Source organism: Triplophysa dalaica, chromosome 19 (genome assembly GCF_015846415.1).
Source record: "Triplophysa dalaica isolate WHDGS20190420 chromosome 19, ASM1584641v1, whole genome shotgun sequence".
In the NCBI taxonomy this organism is placed as follows: domain Eukaryota; kingdom Metazoa; phylum Chordata; class Actinopteri; order Cypriniformes; family Nemacheilidae; genus Triplophysa; species Triplophysa dalaica.
In genome coordinates, this window is record NC_079560.1 from 4,950,235 (window position 1) to 4,962,954 (window position 12,720).

The 12,720-nt window shown below is 37.6% G+C and overlaps 2 protein-coding genes across 2 annotated transcripts; both read left to right on the forward strand.

Annotated features, from left to right (window-relative positions):
• The first annotated feature begins 1,183 nt into the window (after window positions 1-1,183).
• On the forward strand, window positions 1,184-8,281 carry adora2ab (adenosine A2a receptor b). Its single transcript, XM_056730203.1, has 3 exons — window positions 1,184-1,473; window positions 3,409-4,104; window positions 6,447-8,281. Exons 2-3 carry the CDS (start codon window positions 3,782-3,784, stop codon window positions 7,480-7,482), a joined length of 1,359 nt encoding a protein of 452 aa, XP_056586181.1. The 5' UTR covers window positions 1,184-1,473; window positions 3,409-3,781; the 3' UTR covers window positions 7,483-8,281.
• A 1,847-nt stretch (window positions 8,282-10,128) lies between these two features.
• snrpd3l (small nuclear ribonucleoprotein D3 polypeptide, like) lies at window positions 10,129-12,108 on the forward strand. Its single transcript, XM_056731527.1, has 4 exons — window positions 10,129-10,236; window positions 10,942-11,074; window positions 11,343-11,535; window positions 11,881-12,108. Exons 2-4 carry the CDS (start codon window positions 10,949-10,951, stop codon window positions 11,946-11,948), a joined length of 387 nt encoding a protein of 128 aa, XP_056587505.1. The 5' UTR covers window positions 10,129-10,236; window positions 10,942-10,948; the 3' UTR covers window positions 11,949-12,108.
• Window positions 12,109-12,720: the final 612 nt, after the last annotated feature.

Consider the following 12,720-nt stretch of genomic DNA (forward strand, 5'->3'; position numbering starts at 1 on the left):
TTTTATAGTTTATAACTTATAACACGCATGTTTATCTCTTATAATGCTGTTTTCACAATATAATTTAGTGAATTATATGTCCAAATGTGAATTAGGAGTTTAACGCAACTGTTCTAATTTCACCTGGTTGGATGCAGGTTAATCCAAGCACACAAACAAGCCTGCATTGTAGTATAGGCTACAATAGACAGTATGGGAAAAGTCAGAAAATGAAAAATACTCTTTTGTCTTGTAGGGGGGGGTTAGTTCAGAAACATCTATTTTAACAGCCAAAAACTTCCTTGTGGAACTAAAATAACCTTTCAATCTCACCCCAATTGGTTTCTGGATTTCAGAGATCTCAGAGGGTGTGAATATTTGTGCAAGAGGTTTTTCCACATAGCCAGTTGGTTCACATTTGGGCTTTGACCTTATATATTTAAGATAGAAACCGAGTGTCCAAAACGTATATAAATGACGTAACAGTGTGGTGTGTGTGCTACATGCTTTCATGAAGTCCTTGGCTGGACCTCAGCCTCTGAATGGCTGATTACCTACATTTATCTTCACGTGGCCCTGAGGTGAAACAGGATATTTAAACTGTTGTACGTGAGAAACCACACAGCCCCGCGGAACCTGTACCAGATCCCCCCACTTCCTTATTAACTTCTCATGTGCTATATGTGTGCTACAAGTAACATCTCGACACTTCCGTTTTACAGTGGATTATTTTGATTTTAATCAATAAGCCACTAAAAATACAGCAAAATAAATAAATAAACACACACTACGTTAAAAATCTAGTTTTGGAAAGGTCAGAAGCCAGATTAAAATATATTGCCTCCAGCCTGTATCTGCTAAAACATGTTTCTAAAATAATGATGTAATCTTATTGTAATTTAGGAAATGTATCATTAATTAGTGAAAGTGTAACCTATATCTTGAAACAGCATATGAAATGTTATTTATCTTATAAATACATATACATTTATTCTGTATATATATATATTATCATGTGTTTGTTTGTCTGGTTCCAATGATTGCGGTAATATTCGCTTGTTTGACTGATATTTTTATGGTAATCGTAAGGGATGGTACGTAGGGTATTTAATAAAGTTATAATCGTTTACAAGGAGGGAAAGCTCGTATTGAATGTACTTTGGGAAGCTATAGTTCAAAGCACAGAAGCTCGGTCTCTCTTCCTCCACGCGCGTGTGAGCTTCTGTCAGGGCGTGCGCATGTGGATTTCAGTCAAAGCGCGCGCTCCCGCCTATGAAAGCGACCAGCGCAAGTCCACCGCAGCACAGAGAGAAGAGACCACTAAACCCATCTTACTCGAAAACACAAGCAGTGTGAAGTTGTTTAGTTTTCTCGGTCCAATTTGAATGATTTGTTTTGTGACAAACTTAGGATGCACGTAGGCTACGCTTGAACAAGTTTTGCGTGTATAAATTAAACAACGATGGGATGCGTGAGGAGTAACCCACAGCTCAGGTGAGCAATAATACTTTTTTACATTGCTTTGTCCTTGTCTGCTCGTTTACGTTTGTGGTCTAACTCAAAGTTCATTGATAGTTTATTATTAATGTCACCTTCAAACTTTTGTGTGTGCTGTTGTTAGGGTGAGCAATGTCAACCAATGACCGCATTAGCCACAGTGTGACATTTAAAGTTTCATTTTATAGTTAGCAGTGTAGAGTTGTATTATATGACTTCATTTTTATTTTGGAATTACTTGTAGGCTCTATTTTTGTAAGTATTTGTTTTTTTCACAATGCTTGGCAATGTGCAACAATGTATGTAGATGTACTGTACTGTTACCTACATTTGAATAGATTAAAAAAATGTTTTGCATATTTAACAAATCTTCATTTATATTAGGACATGCTGTAATTATAGTTTTTAGGTTTTAATAACCACTTCGTTTTAAGCTTTTTAAAAACACTTCTGCCACAAATGTCTATAATGTATTCTGCAAGTTGTTTTGAAGTGTAGCCTTTTATAAAAAAAACATATCGCTGCCGTCCTTCTGAATCCTCGTACTTCCATATTTACTGATTAGTTCTTGTTGTTGCCATAAATCATAATTATTTGTCACACTTTGTCACTGGGCTTTGCAAATATCAACAGGAAGTTTGGACATACAATGGTTAGGAGGACAGCGACGATATTCTAGACCCTTTTGTTTTACTCTAGATGTTTCTCCACTCATCCAAGTATCTTCTGATGATGTCATCTTTATGAGTGATGAAACATGTGATCTGATAAACATATTCAAATCACCAGAACTTATTGAACTTGATAAACTTTGTAAAGACTGCCTTATAGGATTAGATGAAGGCTATAAGAAATGCTAAATAGTGTTTTGTTTTTTACAACTCTCATAAAGGTTACTAAATACCAATATTTATATAAGTTTAATTATCATAGTGCTCTTACCGTCAGCATCACAACATCACAGAGATAACATGTCTGCTTGAGCATTTGTCTAATGTAATATTTCCATACCCAGACACTCTCAGAAGCACACACACTTTTTTTCATGCATGCCATGAAGGCCCAGACATCATGTGTCAAATATTACAGTAATTCATAATGGTTTAGAAAGCTTTTGGAAAGTACCTCCTGTAACACTGACGCTCTTCATAATGCAAGCAGGAAGTGTTTCATACAATAGCACTCGTAGATGCAAAGGTGTTAAAAATGTAATGAGTGATGGAAACAGCTTGTCACTATAGACCGCTCGAGTCAACTGCCTCACCAAAGTCCCACTTGCTATAAAAAGCACTCAGCAACAACGTAAATAGAAATAGTGACTGTGGCTTTAATCATCACATTTTTCTGCCTGATCAAACAGGCTGAATCTAAAAGATAAGCAATCTCTAAAAAACACAAGATAATGTGATCTGCCCTGGAAGGTTTGGTCCAGTTTCTCAGTTTTCTCTTGATAGTAAATGACAATTGAGGATCCAAAAGGGTAAGACGATTCCCAAACTGATTTAATTACACCAACATCCAGAAAATTGCTCTTAACGCTTTCTGCAACACATTTAAATCTCAAACCATTTGAGTTACAAGAAACTATTTGTAATACTTGACATTTGTGGGGGGAATTTACATAAGCACAAAAGGGGAATCATATGAATTTATATAAAAGAGCACTTGTTCTTCTAAGCCAATAATGGCCAAGTTCAATCGTACACATCCTAGAAATCGCTGGAGGAAGTGCCGGCGCGGTCTTGTGATAAATAGCAGACGTGCACAAATATTTCATTTGTATTTGTGGAGTCCTGCTTAAAATAAAACATTATTGTTGGACGTTGCCTGACGTCTTTTGATTGAAACAGACCTCCTGTTTTCGTGACGGATTGCTTTTGTGACCCAAAGACGTTGATCTTTTATTGTGCGATATGATTGTTCTCTCTGCAGGGCAAGACGTCCCGGCAAAAGTCTACAGTAACTCTTCCGCGTATTCCAGCAACTGTTTCCTCTAAGACTTTGGGAGCAACAGCTGAGCTAGACCTAAGTGACAGGCCGGTGAACCGCTAAATCAATGTTGGGGTATAATTGCTGACCCTGAAGTGGCCACTGTGACCTCAAAAGTGGTATAACTGCTGGCACCAGGACCTGTCCTCCTGCCCTCTCCACAGAAAAGCGATATTTGGTTAGAAGTAGGGATTGGCTGGATTGGTTCTTTCTCACTCCTATTATCGAGTGACAGAGCAAAGTCTCACCGAGCAATTATCGGGAGCACAACTATGCGTGTCCCCGAGGATGTCCATTCACACTGGTTGATGGCACCATGTCTTCCCTCGTCTATATTGTTCTCGAGCTGCTGATTGCGGTTTTGGCCGTGGCAGGAAATGTTCTAGTGTGTTGGGCCGTCTGGCTCAACAGCAATCTCCAGAGCATCACCAACTTCTTTGTGGTGTCGCTGGCCGTGGCGGACATCGCCGTGGGGCTCCTGGCCATTCCGTTCGCCGTCACCATCAGCACAGGCTTCTGCAGCCATTTTCATGGATGTCTCTTCATCGCCTGCTTTGTGCTGGTGCTCACCCAGAGCTCCATCTTCAGCCTGCTGGCCATTGCTGTGGATCGGTACATCGCCATCAAGATTCCATTAAGGTGGGTGGAATCAGTTTATTTATTCAAATTGAATAGTTAATAGATAGTATTTTTAATATACGTGTAAAAATAAATGAGTTACATACAAGTCTTACAACATGTTTGGGTGCAGAACAGGCTGCTGATCACTGAACTTCTCCCTATTTGATGCAGTAACCTGAACTTGAGAATCAGATTAGTCAAATCCTGAACAAAGCGCTCAGTTGTAAACGGGATCAGCCAGTTCTTTGAAAATAACAGAATCTATGTGCATTTGTATTCCGTGAGTGTGTTGTATACATGTGTACTTTGTGTTGTTCAGATGTATTTAGTGGGACATTAGGCTCGTAGCCTAAGTGGCTGACTTTTCTTCCAATAATGACTTGATAATAGGCCCAATGTGCCCTGCAATTTCTTCAGACACGCGTGGTATTTCTTTTAAATGATCGCTCTTTGCAGTAAGTAGGAATCATGTTCAGGAACAATTAATTACAGGACAGCCATATGAATAATCAATACACCATCTAAACAACAGCGCATACAGTGACATACAAATACACCATAAAGTTTTGCATTTTCTAAAGAAATTGTGAGTGTTGTTCTTGCAAAATTCAAATCCATGATGATTTAGATGGCCTTCAATTGTGTTCAATGTACCACACCTCTTTTCAAAAAGAACTTGAGGGCATTCGTGTCTGCAGCACAAATCGCGAATAAAGACGCTTTCGATCGCTGCAAATTTTGGTTCAAATTGCACTTAAACTTCACTTCACTAATGGGTTTCTACATCCACACAATGTTGCACTCCAAAGCAACTAATGATTATTCCAGAATGCTCTTTTGCTCAGTCCTCAGCAGCACTTTTGGGAATCTGAAAGGTGTGGGACTTCACCACCCCCCTGCAGGGCGTGATACATGTTCGGTTCACGGTGTAGATTGAACCAACCCGCAGCATCGTGAAGTACAGCAGTGTAAAAGCCCCAGCAGGTGGTGATTGCATGAGGTCTGCCGGCTTCCAGTGTGAAATAGTTACCAGTAGTACTGGAGCCCAGTAAGTCCAGTGGGTTTAATGAAGCAGCCACTGTTGTTCTCAGTTGGCACGTGGACTTTTGGAACAATTGACCAGCATTTCCAACTGTTGCTCTTGGCAAGTGTCTGAAATATGAGATACGAGATATGAGATACCAGACATAAATCGCAAGATATTGGTTGTTTACTAAACCGATTTGAGTTTAGAAATCAACACAATTTTCTGATATCATTCCCCTGTAGTTGACTTATATATAATCGATTCTCATGTGTAAATGTACCATACCTGATGTGCACAAATGCTATTTAGTAAATGTCGTTTTTCTGCGCACGGTTTTCTACATAATTATAATGAATGTGTATTATGATCAGAATGTGATGTATATGTTATAATTCAATGCATATTGTGGGGATTTTGTAGATTTTATTAAAGGGATAGTTCACCCGAAATTCTGTCTTTTAAACCCTCTTGACATTCCAAACTTTTATGACTTTCTTATTCCGCAGAACACAAAAGAAAATATTTTAAAGATGTTTGTAACCGAACATTGGCCCATTCCTTTCTATCGTATGGACACAAAACCAATGCACCTCTATGAGTTCCTCTGTTGTTTGTTTAGCAACATTCTTCAAAATATATTCTTTTGTGTTCTGCAGAAGAAAGAATGTCATACAGGTTTGAAATGACAAGAGGGTGGGTAAATTTTGACAGCATTACTATCCCTTTAAATATTCTGCTGGCAGACTTAATTATTAAAACAAGAACAGCCCGAACAGCCTGTATGAAACAAATAATAATTAATGAAACAAAATTAAACGTCATATTTATTTTTACACAAATGCCATGCGTAAACTGTTTCACACTTTTTAGTATAGCATAAAAAAAATAACCAATGTTATATAATTTTTCTTAATATATAACAATAATTAATGAGTAGTTTACATTTCTAATAATTAAAATTATTATTGCTTATATTAAGCAAATCTTTTGACATAAATTACAAAAGAGGTGAAATATGCATTTTAGCGAATATCCTGGTATTTTATTCTTTGCTGGAAAGATACCCCTAAACAATGGATATTTGTGTGTGCATGAACCATGTCAGGGCACGCTAGTGTGGATGTCGGATAAATGGTGTCGTTTATATCAGTCGCTAACAGTATAGTTTTTCACACAGAACATTACATAAGAGCCTTATTTTTTAAGGCGGATGTAGCAATCTGTGACCAAACTAGACGTCCTTACCACCACAAAGCCCCATTGAATTCTTCCTTCTATATATCTTTAAAATCCTGCTTATATACTTACATCTATTTTTATGTGTCTTTTTAAGGTACAATAGCCTTGTCACAGGCCAAAGAGCTAAAGGCATCATCGCAGTATGTTGGACACTTTCAGTGGTTATCGGTTTGACTCCAATGCTGGGCTGGAACAAACGTGTGTCCACAAACAACAACAGCTCCTGTCGTCAAGGTATGACCGAGTGCATGTTCGAGAACGTGGTCACCATGGGTTACATGGTTTACTTCAACTTTTTCGGCTGCGTCCTGATGCCACTGTTAGTCATGCTGGCCATCTACATGCGGATCTTCATGGCCGCCCGTCGCCAGCTCAGACAGATGGAGCAGAAGCTGGTGCACATGCAATGGCACACCCAAGGGGAGGGGTCCTCTTCACGGTCCAGGCTGCAGAGGGAGGTCCACGCAGCCAAGTCCCTGGCTATCATAGTGGGTCTCTTTGCTATCTGTTGGCTCCCGTTACACATCATTAACTGTTTCACGCTGTTCTGCCCGAAGTGCGACCGCCCGCAGGACTGGGTCATGTACCTGGCCATCATACTTTCACACGCCAATTCGGTTGTAAATCCGTTCATTTACGCCTACCGAATACGTGACTTTAGGCATACTTTCAGAAGGATCATCCGACAGCATTTTCTATGGAATGAAAACAGACTGTCTAATGGTAATAGTAACTGCGGCATGGTTGGGTCTTCAGCTGGGGTCAGCGTGATTGACACTAGTACAATCTCCAATGGATACGTTTTGGAGACCAGTCCCATCCACAGTGTGATTTCCTGCAATGACTTTGGAATTACAAAGGAAATACCCTTGAATATCAGGCAAATGAGATCACAAACAGAATTCCAAGATTTAGGTTACGGATTAAATGGACATCACTCAGTTGAACATTCCTTTCCTGACAATTCAATGCCGGTTTTCTCAGGACAGAGTGGGAATGAAAACCCCTCCATCAGAGACCATGTAGAAGTCATAACTCTTAAAGACTGCAATGCTATAACTGATGTACATATCAGGTGTCTATTACCCGCAAATACAAGCAGCCCATCCGATCTCACCCAAGTGTCATGACACAAACTTTCTTTATTTAAAAAAAGAAGCAATCCTCCGTTCCACACTTTTGCCAACAGGGGCTTGTCACACTTTAAAAGCTAGTTAGTGATCATTAAAAATATGTGTCAGTTGTTATGTGAGTTTACCCACTTTACAGGACCAAGGGTCATGACTGGTTAACCCTGATCCAAATGATCATATATGTACTTATACTGCTCCTGTGGGAACAATAGTTTCCAAACAGGAATTCCAGGAATTTCTATTCCTATTTCGGAGAGCGTCAATAGTGTTCCTAGATTTTCTTACCTCTTAAACGACGTTACGTGCTGACATTGTAGTACATTTTTAAAGCTTGGGTTTCCAAGTTTAATAGTACATTGTTCCTGGTGAAAGAGGGAGATGCCAAATAAATAGAATCAATACTCTGGGAATTCAGCTCTATTATGACCCTGCCATAAAAGGCACGTTTAAAAGAGCTATCATCTTTCTGTTTAGCTATAATGTCTAAATCGAAGTTGGGTTGTGCAAGCATAATGTACTGTACATTTGATACACATCTGTGTAGTGCTTCAAAATTGATCAAACATAAATGTACAGCATTGATTGTAAGCATGTCTTAAAAGTTTTAAAATGTGCAAAATAAAAACACAAAGCCAAAACGGCCACAAATGAAAGACTGTATGTAATTAAAACCTAAATATTTATAATAGTTGATGATAACATGCATCCCTAAACCACTAGTTTAAGCTATACACTGCTCAAAAACACCAAAGTGAAATTCTCCAAGCAAAATTCAATAAAGTGGACTTAAAGTGGGCCAAGAAGAAAGTATAAACACCAAGTGACGAATACTATTTAACAGACACACAATAATTGATTATACATTTTTTTAACTGTATTCTACAGCACAACATAATGATTATGGATCGTAAGATTTTACGAGGATAATGGAGGGGGCTGTGTAGTCCCTTTCTTTGATACACAAACAAACGCACATAGACTCCCACACAAAGCCTCTGTGATTGCGTTTATCAAGAGACAGTTGACGTCAGCCGCTATCCTAATGCAATGGAAATCAAATGAAGGGACATTAGATGATACTGTGAACTGTACCATTACACTTTCTTTTTCCTCATTAAAAACCTCTAGGGTGAGCAAGACCCGCATTACGACAACCCTCATGCCATTATGTGATACAGTGAACACACGGTCCAGGAGTCGATATTTCTGGGCATGCAGAACAGATCTGTTTATAGAATGTGTGAGTCTAGACACAAGAGACCATTCATACAAATGGAACATGTGAGATGCCTAAAAGCTTTCTTAGAAAATGTTTTTGTTTTTATAGCCTTGATCAATATTGCCTCTATATTTGGCCTAAGCGGAGGGATTTTAGAGTAGCTGACGCAAAACATCTCTCTAACAACGTCTGTGAATGTAAAGATTTTTTTCAATGTAAAGGCTAGAATTGTAAAGGGTATGGTATTGCTTTAAATTGTTTTTATTTCTAATAGCAAAAGTAGTCTGTAATAAAATTATTTGACCGTCGGTAGGTTTTTACAGTGGTCTTTATAATAATGATCAAATACTTGGTAACTTAAGTAGTTAATATATTTATATAGTTTTAGATGCAGACATTAGCTTGTTGAAATGCAAGACATGTTAACAAAGTCACATTAAACACAGACCTGTCATGTTTATTTTTACTGAAATACTAGTCAGTGCCGATAACCGTCATACAAAACATAAATAGCAAACCTAAAAGGAAGAAGAACACACATTTTGTGAAGAAGTATTAAGCAGACTATGACTAAGGCTTTATTAAAATATTTTCCAGTGAGTTCTGTTAACAGAATCTGGAATGTGTTTTGGTGAGATTAGTAGTTAAATCATCTGGTTTGTTGGTTTCTAGTTAAAAAATGCGTGCAATTTCAACAGTGATAAGGTGATATTTTCTCTGTGTGGAGAGCATCATTTTTAAATGAGAAAAGTACCCTTTACGATACCAAGTCTATAGGCACGCGCTGATTTATAGCCTTTCATCACGGATGCTTGTCTTGTGTAAATCAGACAGAAGCGATGGTACCAGACTGTTAGTGTGTCACATCGATCAGTGACGGTTGGCAGGTTCAATCGGCTCGTAAAATGAGGTTTGAAGACATTGTTGAGAGTTACTGTGTATTGTGACTGTAATTGCTTGAATTGAGATGCTTTTGCTTGTGTAGTCAGCAGGTGAAAACTCCTCAAAACAAAGTCACTCACATGAGGTCAGTTTTAGGTCACAGCAAGATTGCCTTGAAAAAATATTGTTTCCAAAAATAAAATAAAAAACTGTAACAAAAGGCTTTATTTTAAAGACGATGCTATTACCACAATGTTCATTTTGGTGGTCTTTTGTTCTGGAAACAATACAGAATAAGAGGAAAAGAAATGCTTAGAACTACCAAAATAAGTCGACTTAACATTTGTTTAAAATCATTTTTTAAATGTTCGATAAGAAATATTCAGTTGAATGTCAATCCTTTGGATACGATACATGTAGTCAAATCAATACTGCCCTCTTCTGTAGCTCCTGTGCGTTGTGTTGTTCACGTTGACCTGCGTCGCCAATGTCACTGGACTTCAACTCCCATCATGCATCAGGCATTCAGGAACGGCGGAACTTCCGTATTCAGCTGCATTGTGGGAGCGGGAAAACGTTGCAAATACTCACGTTGTTCAACGCCGCTTCTTGTAAACGTCAAGGATCTCCTCAAAGGTGTTCTTTCAAAGGTATCGTAATGCTTCATACTACTAACATACATAAACTATTGAATTATTTTACCGTCAACGCAATCATTTTGAGGTACTGGCTTGGTTAGCAGAGATGCTAACTTTAGCTCAGTCATTCATTGCTAGCTGCTTGGTTCGTTACACCTCCTTTAAATCCAGTTACTTTCTGAATGTGGGTGTTTAGAAATAGTTTTGGGTTTAACGAACATAAACAGTGATCAAAAATATCAGCGTAATTAAAATGTATTTGATTGTTGTAATGGAAAGTGTATTTAATTTTTATGGAAGCTATAATGTTCTCTGATGCTCTGTATGTGTTGTTGGGATGTTACATTAATCTTGCGAATTGCAACCCGTAGAACTCGATCAGGTCGACTGGAACAAGGCCCAAAACACACTACATAATGGATTTCTGTATCTTAATGGTTTTAATTTTATTTATTTTAACGTATTGTATAATAAAGAGAGATAAGGGCCAACTACAGCCCTAGAAGTGAAAGAGGGGTCATTTTGTCCTAAACTGACCATTAAACTTGTATATTTGTTTTTTCATCTAGTATGCTTTCCGTTCTTCGTTTTCTGTTCAGATAAAGATCAAACAAAATTGACCTGTTAGTTATGTTAATGCACAAGGTTTAACATGTGTGGTATGGTTAAGAACTAAATAAAGTATTTATTTAACCTGTTCTCGTTCTCCTTTATCAGATAAAAGATGTCTATTGGTGTCCCTATCAAAGTTCTGCATGAAGCAGAGGGTCACATCGTGACTTGTGAAACAACCACTGGTGAAGTGTACAGAGGAAAACTGATTGAAGCAGAAGATAATATGAACTGCCAGGTATTGTTTGTTTGGTTTCTGCAACAGAGAAGTTTATTCAACATGCTGCTTGGATGTTAAGTTTACCATTAAAGTCTTGGTGTTACTTGTGTATTCTGTTGCAAATGTGCCAATTTTGCATTATGTGAATGAGTGCCATTTTGTATTTATTTTTTTGTACCAATTTTCAAAGCCTTAGATGTTTTTGCATCCATCTGTAAAGATTAAAATTAATTGTGTGCTTTTGCAGTAAGTCTTGTTAACACTTTGTTGCGTGTGTGTGAATCAGATGTCAAACATTACAGTGACCTATCGAGATGGCAGAGTGTCACAGCTCGAGCAGGTGTACATACGCGGCAGCAAAATACGCTTCCTGATTCTACCTGACATGTTGAAAAATGCTCCGATGTTGAAGAGCATGAAAAACAAAAATCAAGCTGCGGGAGCCGGAAGAGGCAAAGCTGCTATTCTCAAAGCTCAAGGTCAGTAAACGGGCACCCTTAATATGTTGGCTGTGACATCATTACAATGACCCGGTTTTAAGGCTTTAAGATTATTCTGATAGTCTTTAGCTTTAAAAATGTAGAAAGTTGCAGATGTATTAGATTACAATTGAAGCAGCACATGCAGCATTTTATTGTAAGGACTGTTTTATAGAAAATATAGAGGGATTACACTACAATAGAAAACAGGATGTCTTTTAGCCCTTCTTAATCCTTTGCTGGAAACCCTGATTGTATTTCAAGAAGCTAAATGCATCAAGGAAAATTCATGTGAAAAGTAAAAGTGTAAAATGAGATGGCTAAATTATTGTCTTTCTTTTTCAGTCGCAGCAAGGGGCCGCGGACGAGGAGGACCGGGAGGAAGAGGAAATATTTTCCAGAAGAGAAGATAATGCGAACCCTGTTCTAATCCTGTTTTATTGTGTATAGGTTTTTTTCTCATTATTGAATTTTTTTTTATTTGAGTGCGTGTCTTTATCACATGCTTTTTGATGGGTTTTTTTGTCCTGAGGAGGTTTTGATTTCTTATGTAATAAACTGAGTTGTTTCCTATCAGTGTCTTTCTTGTTGCTTTCTTATTTTGAGTTCCTATTCATACATCTCAGTCTGTTCTTTGCTAGTAGTTCTGTACAAATTAATCCAAAAACAAAAAACAACACGTGACTCCACTGTTTTTTTTTGTTTTTGGGTTAATTTGTAAAAAGCTACTAGCAAGTATAAATTCTCTTAATGGAAGTTAAACAAATGATGTGTTGTTGATAAAAAGACCTCCTAAGTGAGTATAGTTTTGATTTTAATAAATATGCTGAACTTTGCTAGTTATTTGTTAAACACAATTTTTCTGAAAAAGTTAAGCTCAATTCTTATTAAAGGCAAAACCTTAGTAAAAGTTTGAACTTTAAAGTAATTGTGATAGTGAATAGATATTATAGTTTAGTTCTCAAAAGTACTGAAACCAGCTTGCACAAGCTACTTGGTTAGATTCTTTCATCCATGCAATACATGCCTACATTTGGAATTTAAATGAAATTATTTTTCAGTGCCCAAAGAACAAGAGACATTGGTCACATTATTAACAGTAGCTGCCAGTACAAAGTGTGAATTTAAATACATTTCAGCGTTGTTAAACCATTATATGTTGTAAAAGTTTATAGTCCTTTATGA

Excerpts from the sequence above, each read along its gene's own strand:
- adora2ab (XM_056730203.1), top strand. The coding sequence starts at position 3,782 with ATGTCTTCCCTCGTCTATATTGTTCTCGAGCTGCTGATTGCGGTTTTG. Across the intron at positions 4,105-6,446 it reads GCCATCAAGATTCCATTAAG|GTACAATAGCCTTGTCACAG; the intron begins GTGGGTGGAATC and ends TGTCTTTTTAAG.
- snrpd3l (XM_056731527.1), top strand. The coding sequence starts at position 10,949 with ATGTCTATTGGTGTCCCTATCAAAGTTCTGCATGAAGCAGAGGGTCAC. Across the intron at positions 11,075-11,342 it reads AAGATAATATGAACTGCCAG|ATGTCAAACATTACAGTGAC; the intron begins GTATTGTTTGTT and ends TGTGTGAATCAG. Across the intron at positions 11,536-11,880 it reads TGCTATTCTCAAAGCTCAAG|TCGCAGCAAGGGGCCGCGGA; the intron begins GTCAGTAAACGG and ends TTTCTTTTTCAG.